Consider the following 17,169-nt stretch of genomic DNA (forward strand, 5'->3'; position numbering starts at 1 on the left):
CGTCAATCCCTGATATTACGCGAGTACTCACCTCATTAGTCATAGGAAGATCCGAAAGGGAATCTCGACAAATGTGATGAGTTCTCGCACGATGGTTGGAGGAGTCGAAACTTTACACGGTCAGATCGGGGGGAAATCAAAACAATAGCAGCAGAAAAAGAAGTGAACTGCCTTAAAAAAGATAAAAATTTTTGTGTTTTTATGCATATAATTTCATAGAATCCTGTAAATTCCTACATTTCTTTCAGAATTTCAAAGTTCGTTGATTAAAGTTAGCCAATGTTACGTTTGTTACCCATAAAGACCTTTCGGAGAAAATTGCTGTTTGAACCCTAAAGCATACGGCCACACATTCCTCGTTCCTTATCGGTAATGCTACTTACCGTACTATGGTACCGATTGGTATATGTGTATGGCATAATGTAGTTTGTGTGTCGGTATTCATACATACGGTACTTATGTACGATATCGTAAAGTGATAAACAAACGATATGGAAGGCCAAAAGAAAGATCCGTGAAGCTATCACTAGAAGCAACTTGTGTGTGGGTCACTTTGGTTGTTTGAGTCTAGTCTGCTTGGGTAGCAAAACATTAAAAACAAAAGCTTAGATTTAGCTTTTCATACAATTTTGAATTAATTTCTTTGTACGGTCTTGTGTAACTTAATCAAAAATCTTCTGCTAATCCTCTGCTCACCTTGTAGTAGCGATTGTGTCCTCGTAGCATTTTGAATTCAAATACGATTGAAACGTCTATTTGTAATAGTTGCTGCTACGTTTTGTCTCCCTCGTTCAACCACTCCCCTATCAACACCAATTACCAAGCCGTCATGCTGCGTAGAAAGCTTCCACAGCGTTTGGAGTCTTTTGATGCATTCCCAAAAGTCGTCAATGAGTATCGAAAACCAGGATCGTCACGCGGAGGTGTCTTCTCATTAGCAGTCGGATTTTTCGTTTTCTGGCTCTTCCTTGTCGAGTGCTATTCCTACATTAAAGGCGTTCGCGAACAAAGGATTATGGTTTCGGACAAAGTGTCCGACTTGATGGATCTTAATCTCGATATCACCCTTGCAATGCCTTGTACGCACGTTCGCGTGGACGCGGCCGACAAAACCAACGATATTGTTTTGGCTACCACCATGTTGACTCTCGAGGATACGGATCTCAATGCTATGAAGCATTCATCTACCAAATATCTCCCGGGAAAAAAATCCGAATACCGTTGGGTGAGATCCGGCAAGTTCCGTCAGAAGAAAAAGCCCAGTCATGCTGGAGGTGCATGCAGAATCTATGGAACACTTACTGTGAATCGTGTCCATGGCCAACTACACGTTACTGCGCCAGGTTGGGGCTACGGCTCATCCAACATTCCCTTTCATGCCCTCAACTTTACCCATCACATTGAAGAATTGTCTTTTGGAGACTACTACCCTGATATCGTAAACGCTCTCGATGGCCACTACGGGTTTACCGACAAAGAAGCTTTTGCTTTTCAATATTATTTATCCATTTTGCCCACAAGCTATAAATCTTCCTTTCGTTCTCTTCAAACAAATCAATATTCTCTAACCGAAAACTCTGTACCAAGACAGCTTGGCTTCCAATCCAAACCACCTGGCATCTTTATCGAATATGATATCGAACCTCTTGGAGTACAAATTGTTGACAAATATCCCAGCATTATGAAATCCTTCTTACGCATTTTGTCCATTTCCGGCGGTCTATACATCCTTATGAACTGGTTAGACAAATTTTACAGCAATCGGCCTACTGCAAAGGCGGAAGACGATATGCTCGGACTCCTTGGTAAAGAGGTCAATTCGTAATGTTTGCTTCGGTTGCCTTATGATTCCGTATGAGCAAAATCTATCCTTCAAAACCCATCCATTCTCTAACTACCCTTGGCCAATCTTTCGTGATCCAAAACATACTTGGAAAATATTAATGATAAATTAAACTATTACTACAAACTACAATAAATTTTTTAGATTCCAAAACCCCAATATCCTTGCCAGAAAAAACCACTTGCAAATAACTAACAAGCTAGCCATTATTATCCTTTGGCACATTCCGGTGTCTGGGACTGTAACTTTCGTGTCTTCCTGTCGCTTCCCAAACCCAAACCCGTAATGCCCGTATTCAACCCTTCCAAAAGCATACAGGCCTTGCAAATCCGATTACTGGATATAAAACCACATCGTTCGCATTGCGTTTGTTGAGGAAGTTTTTCTTGGACTGTATCAGAAAGTTGCATAGCTTCGCCAGAATATATAATATCTAAAATTGAACTTGGTCGAATGCACTCCAACTGTTTGATCATGGCTCGAGCAGTTCCCCGGAATGCTTCGGGGGAATAAGTACATTCAGTTGAAAAGTAGTCAAGCTTTTTATAATGAGCATACAAAACAATTTCCTTTTCGTAGGTATATTTGAAAGGCTTGGAGCGCTTCGTAGGCGAAGTATCTGATTGAGTGGTGATTTCGGTGCTTCTGGGAAGACGAGCAACGTCACCGCGTAGCAAGTTCATCAATACAGTTTCTGCAATGTCATCGGCATTGTGGCCCGTGACTAGATGATGGATGTCCAAATTCAGCGCAGCCCGGTCCAGAGCTTGGCGGCGAAACACACCACAGTAGGTACAGTTGTTTTTCAACCCGATACGAGCAACAACATTATCCATGGTCCATCCATCGTACAAATCTTCATAGCTAACCACGGTCATTGGAAGTGCATACTGCTGCTGATTTCGTTTTACTGTTGCCAAAGAGTCATCTCTGTATCCGCGAATTCCCTCGTCCACACTAATTAGATACAATTCAATGCCGTAATCGTATCGTTCGTTCAAAAGTTTCATTACGTATGCTAGAACTGTGCTATCTTTTCCTCCACTCGCACCGATACCCACTTTTTCTCCTCGATGGAACAACTTGTTTTCAGTCATGACATTGTGGATTTCTGTTTCAAACACATAGTAGAAGCAATCCTTGCAAATCCTTTGTCCAGTCTTTGGACGTACTAGCGCAGGGCGATTGGTATCACATAATTCACACAATTTACTTCGCATTGTAAGAGAATGCTTGCTGGTTTTATGTTAAAAATTTCTGCCTTCACCCAGCATAGGAAACAGATGCATATATCACATAACGTTGGTTTTAGGAAATCGGTAAACACGGTTACCGATACTTAAACCATCCAACGGTATCCTTAAAAAATAAACAAAGTATTTTAGAAAATAGGTATCAAAAAGAACGCACTCAAATCGGACTTAAAGACGGACCATAGTAGAGCTGTTTGAGTTTCTCTTTTTTCTTTCCTAACACAGTGAAATAGTGAGAATCAGTGTTTCTCAATCACGTCGTTTGCTGTTTATTCAAACGGTTGAGAATGTGAACATTTAAGCTGAATAAAAAGGAAGAACTGCATGTTTTTAAAAAATAAACAAACCAGCATCTTTTCTTGTTTGTTAATACATACATTTAATAACCATGAATTATGCTAATTGTAGAATCGGAGCTTAATAGATTGATTGTGGGGAAGTCAAGATTTACGGTGAAGCGCGAAAGTAATATAAGGGACAATCGAGCCGATTCTCATTTTATCAACCAAAAAAAGGTAAAAACAAGAGAAATAAAAAATGAGAAATGAATCATTAATTTTCTCTTGTTTCATGAAAGAAAGAATTTCATTTTCCATTCGGAGTATATGCACACAGACTCCATATTCTAATCCCCTCAATACCGTGAATATATATAAGAAATCAATGGTACTCTACTTTTCCTTTTTCCAAACAGAAGGATTCTTGGTTTTTTATGTTAATTTGGTTATAATCACGGTTTCTTTTTTTTGTACAGGATAGGGAAGGATTGCTTTTGTTAACTCGTCGATTGTAAAGCTTTATTCATATGTTCATTTTTCACGACCAAGATTGCTTCTTTTTTACATAGCATTTGATGATTCAAATAGGATGAATTAAAATGCAATCGCTCGTGACGCGTTTTCGACGCGTTTCTCCTTTTTTTTTTTCGTCTCGTGGCTCCCTTATTGTCCGTCCTTATTTACACGTCAAGAGAGCGATTTGGGGAAATACATTATGGATGATCTAAACTAGGGGACGGCTAATCGTATCTTAAATCGGTACTCCTAGGGTGGGAGCCCACATACTTGTCCTAGCCCGCCTTCATGTTGCACTATAAACTTCAAATATTTCTTTGACTTTTCGCGGGTTCATACGAAACAACATCATCTTAGGTTACCTACTCAAGCGTTCATGTGTACACGGACCCGTAGAAAGTTCGGTACATTTCCCTTGACACTCCATGCCTTTGGCATACTAGCCATACAAGATACGTCATAGTAAGCAACATTTAAAGAACCGCTGGGGGCACACTGAACACCTTTACCACATATATAACATCAAACTCCTTATTTTATTTCGTATATAAAAAAAAGGGACACCGCTACAACAACCAAAGACGATTTGTTTCTAAGCATTCTCAAAACTTGAGCTGCTATCAAGTAGTGCATTGCTACGAAGAAGCATCGTGCTTATTTCGAAATTGGCTATCAATCATTTTCGTATCTTTTTTCATTTATAACCTTTGTTTCAAGAGTTTGATTTTTGTACGGGTTCGGAATTTGCCTTCATTGTGCGGCCGTCCTCGGATTCTACTAGAAGGAAAAGTAAAATATTGAAGACCCACGAATATATATATCTTCGTTTACTTGGTTGTGTTACGGGAAATTTAAAAAAAAAAAAAGAGAAGAAGAAAAGTTACCGAAAAGTTTGTCTGAAAAGTTAATTCTTCTTGTCATATTTTTCGACTACCAAGCCACGAAGTTTGCATTGTAGACAATACCAATACACATAAAAAATCTCCTGTTTAGATTTTTTAAGCTTTTCAGGTTAAATACATAATTAGCAAAGTTTTCTACCTGGTAATTCAGAAGAAGCGTTTGCTATAAAAGGTCTTTTTGTCCTACTCTTTGCAGTCTCAAAAAAAAAAGAAATTGTTTGTTGATTGCTTCTACATCTTTTCTACTAGTTGGTTTTCTTTCTTTCCTCTATATTGGATTACTCAAGAAATCTTTTGGATTAGCAGAGCTTTTTGCTTTCTCAGTTCGTATAGAAAAGATATTCTTACTTGCTAGTTGGATACTCGTTGATTATTCACTTCCCTTGCCTCCTATTTGGTTCTTATTTGTCTCCGAAACCTAATAAAAAGGACAATCGGTTTGAAGTAGCCCTTGTATCTAAGCGTTTTATTTATTTAAGCTTCTTTCAAACCTCACATACCATTGAATGTTTTTTTTTTGTTAACTATTAATCTGTTGTTTACGCTTGACTTTTCCATACATCATCTGTCCGCTTTTATTTCCTCTCCCTCAATATTTTAACTGCATTAGGTTCCTTGCTGATTACTTTATTGCTTATTTCCCTTATCAGGTGTTTATTATATATTTGTTTAAACTTGTTGCTTTCGATCCTTCAGATTTTGAACATCATGTCTGTGAGAAACATTGTGACCCTAAGTCATAATCCGGCTATCACATATAGCACAAAAGATGACGACTTTATTGAAGATCCAACACCATCACCAGCAACCGGCAATATCCCTTGGATAACTTGGTTCTGCTCTCAGCCGGGTCGAGAGTATTTCGTCGAAGTTCGTGATGAGTTTATAGAAGATTTGTTTAATTTGACCGGTTTAAATCTTGCTGTCCCTTTTTATAATGAGGCTCTGGACCTTATACTTGATAGGAATAATTCAGAAACTTTAAAAAAGCTTGATATGGGAGTGATCGAAACAAGTGCACAAATCCTTTATGGTCTAATACATCAGCGCTATATCATTACTCGAATGGGCTTACACCAAATGGCCGAAAAATATAGTACGGGTATTTTTGGTTGTTGTCCTCGGGTAAATTGTTGCTATACTCACGTTCTTCCTGCAGGCCGGTCGGACGTGGTTGGCAGAATGCCTGTTGTATTATTTTGTCCAAATTGCCTAGACTTATACGCACCATCTAGCTCTAAATATAAAAATATTGATGGATCCTTTTTTGGTACGACATTCCCTCATCTGTTTTTTGAAACCTATCCTGAACTTAACCCGAAAAGAGCTATCCCATGCGGTAAAATATATCAGCCCAGAATATATGGATTCAAGGTTAGTGAATTTAGTAAAACGGGCCCCCGAATGCAATGGCTACGCATGTATTTGACCGACAGTAGTGATAGTGAAAGCGAAAGTGAAAGTGATTAGCTTCTTATGATTATAATGTTATCAAAAACGCTCTTCATTTCTCCTTCTCCGTCAGACCGCACCGCCATACCTTTTCTATCCGCCACTATACCTTATTGCTTACCTCTAGAAGACCATAATGATTGCCTTTTTTAATTTGTTTTCTTTAGCTCTTCCTTGGTCACATCTCTTGACCTGTGGAGAGTTTAGTACTATCGTAAAGGGACTTTTAGGGTTATTTATGTTTATCTTTTGCTTTTTAACCAAAGAAATTTAGGGTCTATGTTGAGTTGGTTTATTTATCTTATCCTTTGAGTTAGTTCTTGCCTAAGGAAAACAGTGGATAATGTTCATCCATCAAAAATTAATCACTAAAAATTTATAGGATGGAAGGCTTTATTACTATAACTTAATCCTTGCAATCTCAAAAATTATATTGATTGTTGCAGGTAACTAATAAAATGAGCCTTTGGATATCTAGTACGTATTATTTGTATGTATATCGTAAGATATGTAAAATTAGCTCTTCAAGTCTAAGAGACAATTAACAATTGATGCTAATGCTAATGACCATAATCATTCATCTAAGCACGCTTACTGCGTTTCTTGATCTTGCGTTGACGCTCTTTCTCCAAGCGCTTCTTCTGTTCAGTTTCAGATAAGTTGGAAACTTCAGAAGCAGTGGACTTTTTGCTTCTGGTGGCTTTGGCAGCAGCAGAAGCATGGACAATTTCTTCAAGGGCCAACTTGCGAGAGGAAGTCAGCTTTTTGGTAATTTCAGGTCGCCATTGGAATTTAGCAGTATTGTCAGCAATTAACAATAAAGTGTTGAGTAAATCATTAGCTTTGGGGTTTTCAAGCTCATTGAAAGTATCGACGTTGTCGATACGAATCGAGGCATCAATACGAGGATATTCGATATATTCTTTTTCGTTAGCAGGAGCAGCAGAAGGTTGATCAGTAACGATAAAATACTCAAGATTTTCCATGCAAGATTGAATGGAAGGAAGGAATTGAGGAAGGTTAAGGATGCGTTCGGTACATTCAAGATTTTCGGACATGAGAACATGGGTATCAGGAAGTGATGGATGAGAAGAGATTCTAGTAAAACTAAGATCGAATCTAGTTTCACGGAGAATACGCATGCAGTCCTTACGTACGATGGCAAACACAAATGGTTGCCAGGGTTTGGCATGATTGCCAAGGTTGAGTAATACCTGGAAGCGGTCGGCGACGGGTAATACCGGAGACATGATATTTCCCATGAATATTTCAACAAGTTGATTTATACCGTAAGTAAACAAGTCCTGACGTGGAAAGAGTTGCAATGTAGTGTAAACATTTTTAACATTTATTCGACCGGTGAGATACGACGAGTACTCGGTAGGAGAGACATTAATAACGGGGGACATATTCCTTCCTGGACCATATTGAGAAAACTGGTTACGAAACAAGCTTTGTAAAGAGTTGTACCAACGAGAAGCAAAATCGGCGTTTTTGCGTTTTTTGGTGATAAATGAGAAAACGTACAAAGCAAATACAGACAAAACGATTAACTCGACTTTGAAATCCTGCCAGTGGACTTTTCTAAGCATACCAGTATTTTCAGTAGGAACGAATTCTTCATCTGTATATGACTCTTCCGAGCTCTCATCTGTTGCCCAAGCTCCAGAAATGAATGCTAAGAATGACAACAATACCTTCTTTTCCATTTTTCTAATGCTCATTGACGAAAGCTATGAAACACCAGAAAGGAGGTGTGAGCGCTCTATGATAGTTTCGGTCTTCAGTTTCAAATACTTGTCTTTTGTCAAATAAAAACGGCAACTTTATATATGTTAATTATCCCAGTACAATCAATCAAGTCGCGGTGGTGTAGTTGGGAGCATGACAGACTGAAGATCTGTTGGTCACCGGTTCGATCCCGGTTCGTGACACTTTTTTTTTCATTCAATGGATCTTCTATTCTCTTGTTCATTATTTAATGGAAAAGTATTAATTTTGGAATAGAAAAAAGTCATTTCAAGAATAAGTTTTCAAAGGATTCAATTGTGAACGAGCTTTTGTTAGTAGAAGTTAAAGAAAGAGCACGTATAGGCATGCAACTTGAAAGGTAAAAGTATCCTTACGATGAAGTGAGCAAGAAGTAAAGTTGGCTTTATGAGCAGTTGTACGCTTGTAGTACTCTCAGACCATGAATGTTGGATTATTCGTCAAGTAAAAAATGACAAGCAGCTGGAAGAATTTGATGACTTTGATCCAGTCAATTAAGATGTGGAGCTCGTTAGCAATCTGTACATAGAATACTTTGCAAAGGGTTTTTCGTACAATTTATCTAATGGCGACTTCTAGAACGGGATAATGCTCAATACGAGTATGCGTTTTGTTTACCTTCATGATATTACTACTCTGTCTTTCTAAGTACACAAAGCCAAAATCCTTTCAACAGGAATGTCTGCAATGAACCCATTACTAAAAAATAAATAAGTTGGAATATAATAAGAATTTTTGTTTTTATTTCTTGCGCTCCATTTTCCATGAATCCTCATAGTTTGTTTTTCTTCTTTTCTTGTTTATTTACAAAAGTTATAGGTAACATCGATGTAGTACAATATACTCTTTAAAAGCATGTTTGTTTTCTGTGAAGTGTTGATCATTTCAAGACTCAAATAGCTCATGAATTTGTTTTCAATATTCAAAGAATCAAAGAATGTTTCTTCTTTACTGCTATGTGATGTGGAAGAAGAAACTAGTGAAGTCGTGGTTTGAGGAAAGTTGATCCAACCAAGTAAACAAGTCATTATTCTACAGAATTTGAACTTGCGTTTTACGAAAAGAATAGAAATCAAGAGTCATTTGAAGAAAGCTTTCACAGGTATTTCTTTCGGTGACGAGTCAGCTGGACACGGTTTTCCGTGAAGCTGTTTTCAATCAATCGACCACAAAAGGATACCTTGTGCATACTTTCTCTTAATAGCCAATCCATATGAATGAAATTCGTTCTTCCTTAGAGCTGTCCATGATTATTCGCAAAATCAACCAAAATTCATTTCTTACCATTATATTATAGCTGCATATTGGCGTACATATTGTCTTTCCAATGACACCAATCAAGCAAAGTCGCGGTGGTGTAGTTGGGAGCATGACAGACTGAAGATCTGTTGGTCACCGGTTCGATCCCGGTTCGTGACACTCTTTTTATTCATTTTTATTCTCTTTTTTTCAACTTGCTAGTAAGTAAAAAAGGAAACTGTTGTATGCTGTGTCGACAAAGAATGAATAGCGCTTCCTTGATGTGGTTGCCGTTACAGTCATCTTTTTCATTTCAAAGACAATGGTATCGGTGAACATTGATATTTCGTATATTAAAGGATACCTCTTTCCCTAGTTCTTTGTCTACAAGAAGTTACTGCAAATTCAAATAGCTACGAGTATTATATGTAGCACAGTTGAAGCAGCTCGCGCTTGGGAATGGATTTCAAAGAAGGTGGTTACTACATTTTTATGTATACTAATGCATTCATTTGAGAAATCAGGAAGACAACCTGGACTCGTTCACTATCCAAACCACATTGAAACAGATTTTAATTTCAGTTGTGTCAAACACTTTTTTATGCTCACTTTACCAACTTGACGAGATGATCAGTGAATCGAGACTATCAGATGAAAAAGTTTTTTCTCTCCCTTTTTTTATTCTTTTTTCCATTGTTCTGTTCTTTCTTTACAAGTTGAAAATTAGACACCAAAAACATAATCAGAAGACATTTTACTTAAAATAGAAATGGTTTGATAGAGAGGGTATTCTATTTTAAAATCGAAGAATCGATTTGTTTACTAATTATGGATGTAGAGTCACTCATGATATAACCAAAGCGAGAATTATCTAAGCGAGAACTGGTGTGTCCAATAAGTTTTACAAGTCCACCACTACTCAAAGTGAAACACCAATTAATCCTTCAACTTGCTTTGAAAATTTCCCTTTTCCATTACCCTTAATTTTCCATTTCATAAATTTCAGACCTTATAAATCTCATCTCATAAAAATATGTCAAACAGAGTTTTCGAGGCCGAAGAAGTTGTTCAACACAACTCTCCAAAGGACTTGTATATGGTCTTTGAAGGAAAAGTTTACGACGTGACTTCATTCGCAGAGGACCATCCTGGTGGTTTAGATATTTTGCTTGATTACGGTGGTAAGTAGTTTCCTTTCGATCGTGAATAGGATTTAGAAAACAATGATGCTGGACAGTGCCTTTTCGAGCGAGTTCATAAGAAATGTGTTTGCTATTCTTTCGTGAACTGTCTTTTCTTTTAATGTTTCCCTTGTTTTTTTTATACTAGAAGTGTAATCTCTTTTGTTTTTGGCTTTTCGTTGAGTCTTTATTCTCTAATTCAATTGCAAGTCTCAGTCTGTCTCACTTAGGTACATGCAGTTGTCATTCAGTTTTATTTTTGATTTAATATCCGTCGTATTTAGCTAAACATCGAGGTTTTGCTTCTTCCCGTGCTATGTGCTAACTTTTTTCCCCTTTCTAGGCCAAGACTGTACCAAGGCATATCGCGATGTAGGCCATTCGGCTGCCGCTGATGAGTTACTACAAGAAATGTACATTGGTGACTTAAAACCTGGAGCTGAAGAAAGACTTTTTGAATTACGACAACCTCGCACTGAGGAAAATGACGCTCCTTCGTATGTATCTTCTGTTTTTTGCACATAAGGAAGTAACTGTCTTGCATTCAGCTATGAAGAAGTTCCCGAACTGTGTCATTACTATGGTTACTTATTTACTAATGTTGATTTAGTATTTTCATGATCCTTGCTTTAATTCTCGTTCCTGCTTTAGCCGTAATTGGTTATATGAAGTTCAAGGGTTAAACACGGTTTTCTGTGCGAGAATATGAAATCTCTTTACTATTTATGATTCCGTAAATATTGCGCATATTTGAATTCCACTGTTAGACAATGATAGCAAACCTTGCTTTTTCTAGCGCCCTCTATTGCTTTTTACAAACATTCAACAACAGATTATGATAATCATGTAGCATTGGACATCATATATTAAATTAATTCTTCATTACTAGTAAATTAACTCCAAAACTGTATCGAGCCCCAAAGTCTAATTAAGCTTTTGTCATTAGGAAAACTACTTTCCTTTGAGAGCCGCTTTTTATTTCATATATTATGGCCTAAGAAGGACTTTCACTCATCGACGGCTTCACTTTAGACAAATTTACAATCATTTTTCCTCGAATCATTTCTGTGTCGAACTTCATACCCTTAATTTCCCGAAGGAACAGGTCTAGCTTCTTCTGGATAAATTCTTGATCTTGTTCAGTAGGCGTACTCGTTTCATATTCCGGCGCTAAATCCAATGAGTTCATTTGATCCATCAATTCCCTTCATCAATTATCAGCAAATGCACTTTTTTTATATATATCAGTCCTTACTCATAAGTGTTCTCATCTTGAGTTCTTTCAAGAGGCTCTGTTCTTAGTCGCATAGAAAACACGTCAATGAAGTTATTTCTGCAGTTGTCAATACAAGGTTCCTTTTTTCTTTATATCTTAAATTCTTACTTTGCATTCTCGTAGATTTTGCTTTCAAATTCTTCTTCTTTCTGGCGTTTCCTCAGGCTCATATTTGATTCAGCGGTAGGAGCAGTTCTTTGGATTCTAAAGGTATCAGCAATCTAACAACAGTTCAAAGCAATTCGTCTCAAATTTACCCTTCATTAGGAAGAAGCGGAGTAACTTCATCAATCTACACATTTATTAGCTCCCACCAGGCAATGTTGATTTGACGAACCTCGTCAGAACTGCCAAAATGCGAGCAGCAATTTCCCATTTTCAAATTTTAATCCAAAAAAGAAGCCAGAACAAGTTATAAAATCACTCTATTTCTTTAAATTGTGCTTTCTCGGTAAGCTGGTATTTTTCAGGTTCTCCTAGGTTGTGAGTGTCAGTACTGTTTACAGTACGCCAACAAAAATATATATGCAACTTAGTATACTCAGAGGATCCGTTGTAATAATATATATGTATATGTATATTTATACATATCTCTATTTATCAAATATAATAAAACATAAAATTATCCGTACTGACTCAGTACCATTGTTGCAACAGTAATTCTTCTCATTCATTTACCTTATATAAATACCTAAAACCATCTTTGCGTAATATACAAATAAAATCCAAGCATGAACTGTCATGCTATACCTTGAAGTTCTGTGTCTCCATTGAAAGCAAGCTTTATCTCATCGTCTGCTATTGCAAGACGAACACGAGCATTTCTACTGCTTTTATTTTCGAGGTATAAAATGCCTGTTTCACCTAGGCTGCTTAGAATATAGTGAAATTCCGGGCGGCGCTGTAAAAGTTGACCAAACTCGGCTGCATCTGTGGTAGTCATGGATTTTATCAAACGATCTACTTCTTCAACCACTTCATAGACGTAGGATTCCGCGAAACCAGAACGACGCATACGATTGACAATGGCACATAGAAACACCTTTTGCATGAACGATAAATCACGTAAGACTCGTTGGAGCGGAGAAGCAGTCATTTCCGTTATAGCTTGATGAATTAACATAGGAGTGACTTTCCCATTTGTACTTTCTGCCAGTTCTGAGGACCTTCGACAGATATCCAGAGCTCGACGGGCATCTCCACTGACAGCAGCCACTTTTCTTGCAGCAAATCGAATAGCATCAGAAGAAAATAGGTTTTCATCTTTTACTTCCTCCAGACGGGAAGCTATAATAGTCTCTAGCTGATTATGGGTATAAGGTTCGAACGGCACTCTTGAAAGACCTAAACGGGAGGATATGCGATTCGACAAAATTCGTTCAGGAAGATCCATAGTATTAGCTACAGCAATAACAATGAGCCGTGAATGAGGAAGAGAAGGCCAATTAAAAAAGTTATATAACACCTTTTGGTTATTTGTTACCAGTTGATCTAACTCATCCATCAAAACAACGCAAGAACATCGATTTGGTGATGGGTGATTAAAACGATTATCTAATAGTTCCATAGCATGAAGAGGTGTTACCCGTTCGCCAGTTAGAGATTCCCATAATGATGAATATGCTTGATTTGCATTTGTGACCTTCATTCCGTTTATCTCACAGAATGTGAATTCTGCTAGCTGCCCTTCTCTGGCCATTTCTTGTAAGTTCCATACAACCTCATGTACAGTAGCAGTTTTTCCAGTTCCTGGCGTTCCAGATATGTATAAACATCCACCGGTTTCTTCTTCAATTGCACTTTCCAGATTAGTAAAGATGGTAGTAAATTCATTATCTCTACATTGAAGAGTGTTAGGGATTGCTGAAACATGTAGCATAGCTCTCGCTTTTCGATGAGGGGAGTTTTGGAATTCTTTCATGGACAACATTCGTACTGGAAGGGGGGTAATTTGTAAAGGTTGTTTGTAGCCACTGTTCATATGTTAATACGTTAATTAAAAAACAAAATACATACGTTCTTCTTGGTGTAGACATGGCACTACCTGGTGCGGTTCTAGGCCGCTTAATTCTTCGTCTTGGAGTTCTGGGTGCTTCATACTCCTCTTCAGACGAAGGTATTATGGAGGCAGCATCATCAGAAGATTGAGTTTCTTCTTCTTCCTTCATTAAATCAAAGTCATCATTATCTTCTAAATTTTTTTCTTCAGATCTTTTCTTTGGACGACCCCTACCTCTTCCTCTTGCGTTCGTCTTCTTCTTTGGTAATCTAAGAGTTTCTTCCATCTCAACAAGCAAGTCTTCTATTTTATCTAAGTTATGAGAATATTCGGACCAATTGAGGGGTTCGGTATACTTGTTTACCTTCAAATGAACTCCTCTATCGACAAAGAAATTCCGAGCAAAGTCGTCCTTTTTTTTCGGTGGAATTCCTTGTGGAAATCTTTTAAAGAACTCTTCTTTAGAGTAAATATTGCAATGCTCTATAATGCTCGACGTCGGATTTTCATCTCGTCCGCACGACAGGTAAACTTCATTCACATGCCGGTCTGGTAACAGATACTCTGGTTTAATTTCCATGCGTTTTGCGACTGCTCTGCTATACCAGATAGCTTCATAGTACTTCTCTCCTGAATGTTTAGTGGTCGCTTTGTCATATAACTCTGTAATAACACCAACATAAAAGCTAGAATCACCATCATTTACAGTAATGTCATCTCCTAATCGATAAATAATTCCATCTTTTTGTAATTTCCGGTAATAAGATCGTCCTGCCTCAGTTTGAAATGGTTTCTCAGTCCATATACCATGTGTCTGTTCTTCATCAATGTCGCTGCTATCTGATTCATCATTAGAGTCAGCTTCTTCTTGAGGTAAATGACGAATTAAAATTTGGCTTCTTAACGACTTTCTACGACCCATATTTCAATACTTTGCTTCAATGATCGTGTTTATATACGGAAATGAACTTACTCGAGTGAGTATCGTTCGTATAGCAAATAGTGAAGATGACAGACATGCACACCGTTTACATGAAATTAAGCATTCTTTAGATCTTTTGCATTTCAGTTTTCTTTTTATCTCATTTACTTACAAACAATAATAAAATTCTCAATTATGAATTTGAAAACAACGATTTTATAAGCGGGTTGAATGTTATCAGCGTTTTGCAAAAACAACATTATTTCATTTATTGAACTAAAAAGAAAACAAATAATTTAATTAAGTTCGTATGTAATTAGCCAGATCCCAAAGTAGATGATGTTAGATGTTAATGTAAATGTCAGACATAATTCATCAGGTTTAATAAGTTTATATTCGACAAAGACGTGTTTAAAGATTAAAGAGCATTTAAAGAAAGAATAATTTCATGATATGGGGCTTCTTGTTTCACCGAGACAGCAGATTTTGTGCTTAAAGCTAGTTTGGTTAGTAAGTAATAGTTGCATCTGTCGAATCGTACCTAAAAGATGACTGAAAGCTTGAGCGGCCACGGAGCGCTGTAAGGTACAAGGTAAAAGTTCTGAAAAGGTCATATCTCCGCCGTTTTCAAGAATAGCGGTTTTAGTATATTCATAGAAATTAGCACATTCTCGCTCCATGTGCAAGAATGTGCCAATATTCTCTTCTTGAGTATTTTTGTACAGAGAAAAATCTTCATCAAGTTGTATAGATAATTCAGAGTTTAAGTGATCATGATATTGACTGGATTCTAAAGCAGGCAGGAACTGCAATCGATGATTCATCGAAGGACTTGGCGTTAGTTTTTTACCATAACGAGTATCAAGCAACGGGGTTGAATGTTCACTGCCATTTTGAGAATGACTTCTGGATGAGTTTAATAAACTGTTTGAACGAGAGGAAGTATTCCAAGGCATATTTAATTCCAAGGATCCTTGAGCATCACGACCAATTTCAATATCCGAATTTTCCAAGTTGGGCATTGGTAACTCGACATCATCATCATTTTCTGGTTGTTTCTCAACTGATTCCGGCTGAAGCTTACCAACCCATTCTTGAATTATAGGATGAAACGATTCCCATTGATATAATTTTTTAATATTTTTTTTCTTCTCAGCTGAGGTTCCTTTTCTTCGCACGTGTTTAGCTGTTTCAATGGCTTTCATTCTTTCAACATACGTCGACCTCCACTGAGAAAGGGTTTTCGTGCTCAACTCAATAGATTCATCAGGCTCGATTTTTTGAATTTTTCTACGTTTAACCGGCTCTTCTTGAGGCTGGATATCAATGTTAGGGTCTACTACAGATTCCAGGGGAACCGGAAGAGGCAAGACGTCATCATCCAACTCATAAATACGAATTCTCGATTCTTGCTCTTCATCTCTCATTTCAATAGGAGACTGTGCATCAAGATGCTCTTCTTCGTCTTGGGAATTAGCAGGGCTAAGTTGCGGCATTTTATCCTGCGTCGCTAATTCATGAACGTCACCATTTTCATCAAACTCAAAGTCCAAAATCTCATCTGGAAAGAGATTGTTTGACGCTTCATAATCGAATCTCGATACAGGAGCATGGTTTTGAAGGCTGAAAGACTGAGTTGAGTTGCCAAAAGTGTTTGAAGCTTCTGGCAACGTTTGCAACGATGTCAAATTTGCTTGATCAAACGAAATAGAATCGTTATTCAAGGAAAGATTAAGGTCCAAAGGAGGGAGACTAAAACCGTTCGACAAGGTCAATTCAGGTACAAAGGCCGGATCATCAGCGAGCATTAGATTGTCAGTGCTAATTTCATTAGTAAATATACATTGATATTTATGTATGAAAGATAAAATCACGTACTTCACTTTTTCTACACGCGCGTCAATATTTTTAGAATGCTTGCTAGTAATGTTATCAAGCTCTTTGCGCAATCTCGAATGTAACGAAGAAACCTGGGCTAAAAAATAGGTTAGAGAAACAGAAACCGGGATTGCTGATGTTGAAAAATGGTCCCGTACATTGAAAAAACGAATATTGATGGGCATAAACGCGTGCAACACCGATCATTAAGTTACTACTAAGACGTAACGCTAACGGTTCGGGAGAATACGCGACAAATTCACAAGCTTCATCAATATTCACGGACATTATATCCTTTTTGTGAAGTTTCCGGAGGGAGTGTTTTGACCCCAGAGTAGCGGCAAGCCTAATAATATTAGTACAATTTTCAATTAAAAGCAATTACTTACCAAACTACACCCATTCCCCCTTTCTTTTTAGTCAGGACGTATTGATCGTAAAACATGGTTTTGGTGAGACGCGTCCCCCAGTACGAAATCTAATAAATGAAGGAACATAACGTATTTGAGTGCATCCCTATAAGTGAGCTTAGGTAGTTCATCGTATAACAGAAATAAACAGTAGTTTTACTAGATAATTAATTGCATATGTGCAGGAAGTTGCTTAGAAATTTGGTAGAAAGCTTAGAAAAGACTTTTTTACAAGAAGTTCCATCAACCT

General features: G+C 37.5%; 8 protein-coding genes and 2 non-coding genes across 10 annotated transcripts; 5 read left to right on the forward strand and 5 right to left on the reverse strand.

The window, feature by feature from the left end:
• The first annotated feature begins 560 nt into the window (after nt 1-560).
• SOCG_04740 (COPII-coated vesicle component Erv41) lies at nt 561-4,524 on the forward strand. Its single transcript, XM_013165332.1, has 2 exons — nt 561-645; nt 704-4,524. The coding sequence occupies exon 2, from the start codon at nt 830-832 to the stop codon at nt 1,823-1,825; it is 996 nt and encodes a 331-aa protein (XP_013020786.1). The 5' UTR covers nt 561-645; nt 704-829; the 3' UTR covers nt 1,826-4,524.
• Nucleotides 1,962-4,756, reverse strand: SOCG_04739 (cytosolic thiouridylase subunit Ctu1). Its single transcript, XM_013165331.1, has one exon. The coding sequence runs from the start codon at nt 3,061-3,063 to the stop codon at nt 2,053-2,055; it is 1,011 nt and encodes a 336-aa protein (XP_013020785.1). The 5' UTR covers nt 3,064-4,756; the 3' UTR covers nt 1,962-2,052.
• SOCG_04738 (CK2 family regulatory subunit) lies at nt 4,458-6,724 on the forward strand. The gene has a single exon (XM_013165330.1). The coding sequence runs from the start codon at nt 5,501-5,503 to the stop codon at nt 6,260-6,262; it is 762 nt and encodes a 253-aa protein (XP_013020784.1). The 5' UTR covers nt 4,458-5,500; the 3' UTR covers nt 6,263-6,724.
• On the reverse strand, nt 6,567-8,119 carry SOCG_04737 (DUF1682 family protein). The gene has a single exon (XM_013165329.1). The coding sequence runs from the start codon at nt 7,966-7,968 to the stop codon at nt 6,826-6,828; it is 1,143 nt and encodes a 380-aa protein (XP_013020783.1). The 5' UTR covers nt 7,969-8,119; the 3' UTR covers nt 6,567-6,825.
• SOCG_16339 lies at nt 8,106-8,178 on the forward strand. Its single transcript has one exon. It is a non-coding gene; the product is annotated as a tRNA-Phe (tRNA).
• Nucleotides 8,179-8,914: 736 nt separating this feature from the next.
• On the forward strand, nt 8,915-12,260 carry SOCG_04736 (cytochrome b5). The gene is made up of 4 exons (XM_013165328.1): nt 8,915-10,039; nt 10,092-10,434; nt 10,778-10,931; nt 11,045-12,260. The coding sequence occupies exons 2-4, from the start codon at nt 10,287-10,289 to the stop codon at nt 11,115-11,117; spliced, it is 375 nt and encodes a 124-aa protein (XP_013020782.1). The 5' UTR covers nt 8,915-10,039; nt 10,092-10,286; the 3' UTR covers nt 11,118-12,260.
• Nucleotides 9,361-9,433, forward strand: SOCG_16340. The gene has a single exon. It is a non-coding gene; the product is annotated as a tRNA-Phe (tRNA).
• Nucleotides 11,277-12,296, reverse strand: SOCG_04735 (uncharacterized protein). The gene is made up of 5 exons (XM_013165327.1): nt 12,048-12,296; nt 11,968-12,002; nt 11,819-11,914; nt 11,690-11,767; nt 11,277-11,639 (listed from the first exon to the last, which is right to left on the reverse strand). The coding sequence occupies exons 1-5, from the start codon at nt 12,084-12,086 to the stop codon at nt 11,429-11,431; spliced, it is 459 nt and encodes a 152-aa protein (XP_013020781.1). The 5' UTR covers nt 12,087-12,296; the 3' UTR covers nt 11,277-11,428.
• SOCG_04734 (origin recognition complex subunit Orc1) lies at nt 12,238-14,769 on the reverse strand. Its single transcript, XM_013165326.1, has 2 exons — nt 13,727-14,769; nt 12,238-13,683 (listed from the first exon to the last, which is right to left on the reverse strand). The coding sequence occupies exons 1-2, from the start codon at nt 14,629-14,631 to the stop codon at nt 12,450-12,452; spliced, it is 2,139 nt and encodes a 712-aa protein (XP_013020780.1). The 5' UTR covers nt 14,632-14,769; the 3' UTR covers nt 12,238-12,449.
• A 106-nt stretch (nt 14,770-14,875) lies between these two features.
• SOCG_04733 (meiotic cohesin complex subunit Rec8) lies at nt 14,876-16,985 on the reverse strand. Its single transcript, XM_013165325.1, has 5 exons — nt 16,899-16,985; nt 16,668-16,855; nt 16,510-16,606; nt 15,173-16,452; nt 14,876-15,129 (listed from the first exon to the last, which is right to left on the reverse strand). Exons 1-5 carry the CDS (start codon nt 16,952-16,954, stop codon nt 15,050-15,052), a joined length of 1,701 nt encoding a protein of 566 aa, XP_013020779.1. The 5' UTR covers nt 16,955-16,985; the 3' UTR covers nt 14,876-15,049.
• Nucleotides 16,986-17,169: the final 184 nt, after the last annotated feature.

This window comes from Schizosaccharomyces octosporus (genome assembly GCF_000150505.1).
Source record: "Schizosaccharomyces octosporus yFS286 unplaced genomic scaffold supercont6.3, whole genome shotgun sequence".
NCBI lineage: Eukaryota > Fungi > Ascomycota > Schizosaccharomycetes > Schizosaccharomycetales > Schizosaccharomycetaceae > Schizosaccharomyces > Schizosaccharomyces octosporus.

Bases quoted from the DNA above. Each gene is read 5' to 3' on its own strand.
- SOCG_04733 (XM_013165325.1), bottom strand. From the start codon at position 16,954: ATGTTTTACGATCAATACGTCCTGACTAAAAAGAAAGGGGGAATGGGT. The intron at 16,607-16,667 runs GTACGGGACCAT...CCTATTTTTTAG, and splicing joins TCAATATTCGTTTTTTCAAT to CCCAGGTTTCTTCGTTACAT. The intron at 15,130-15,172 runs GTACGATTCGAC...TAACCAAACTAG, and splicing joins AGCTTTCAGTCATCTTTTAG to CTTTAAGCACAAAATCTGCT.
- SOCG_04734 (XM_013165326.1), bottom strand. From the start codon at position 14,631: ATGGGTCGTAGAAAGTCGTTAAGAAGCCAAATTTTAATTCGTCATTTA. The intron at 13,684-13,726 runs GTATGTATTTTG...ACATATGAACAG, and splicing joins ATGTCTACACCAAGAAGAAC to TGGCTACAAACAACCTTTAC.
- SOCG_04736 (XM_013165328.1), top strand. From the start codon at position 10,287: ATGTCAAACAGAGTTTTCGAGGCCGAAGAAGTTGTTCAACACAACTCT. The intron at 10,435-10,777 runs GTAAGTAGTTTC...TCCCCTTTCTAG, and splicing joins TATTTTGCTTGATTACGGTG to GCCAAGACTGTACCAAGGCA. The intron at 10,932-11,044 runs GTATGTATCTTC...ATGTTGATTTAG, and splicing joins GAGGAAAATGACGCTCCTTC to TATTTTCATGATCCTTGCTT.
- SOCG_04738 (XM_013165330.1), top strand. From the start codon at position 5,501: ATGTCTGTGAGAAACATTGTGACCCTAAGTCATAATCCGGCTATCACA.
- SOCG_04737 (XM_013165329.1), bottom strand. From the start codon at position 7,968: ATGAGCATTAGAAAAATGGAAAAGAAGGTATTGTTGTCATTCTTAGCA.
- SOCG_04739 (XM_013165331.1), bottom strand. From the start codon at position 3,063: ATGCGAAGTAAATTGTGTGAATTATGTGATACCAATCGCCCTGCGCTA.
- SOCG_04735 (XM_013165327.1), bottom strand. From the start codon at position 12,086: ATGGGAAATTGCTGCTCGCATTTTGGCAGTTCTGACGAG. The intron at 12,003-12,047 runs GTTCGTCAAATC...ATAAATGTGTAG, and splicing joins ATTTTGGCAGTTCTGACGAG to ATTGATGAAGTTACTCCGCT. The intron at 11,768-11,818 runs GTAAGAATTTAA...TGACAACTGCAG, and splicing joins AAAATCTACGAGAATGCAAA to AAATAACTTCATTGACGTGT.
- SOCG_04740 (XM_013165332.1), top strand. From the start codon at position 830: ATGCTGCGTAGAAAGCTTCCACAGCGTTTGGAGTCTTTTGATGCATTC.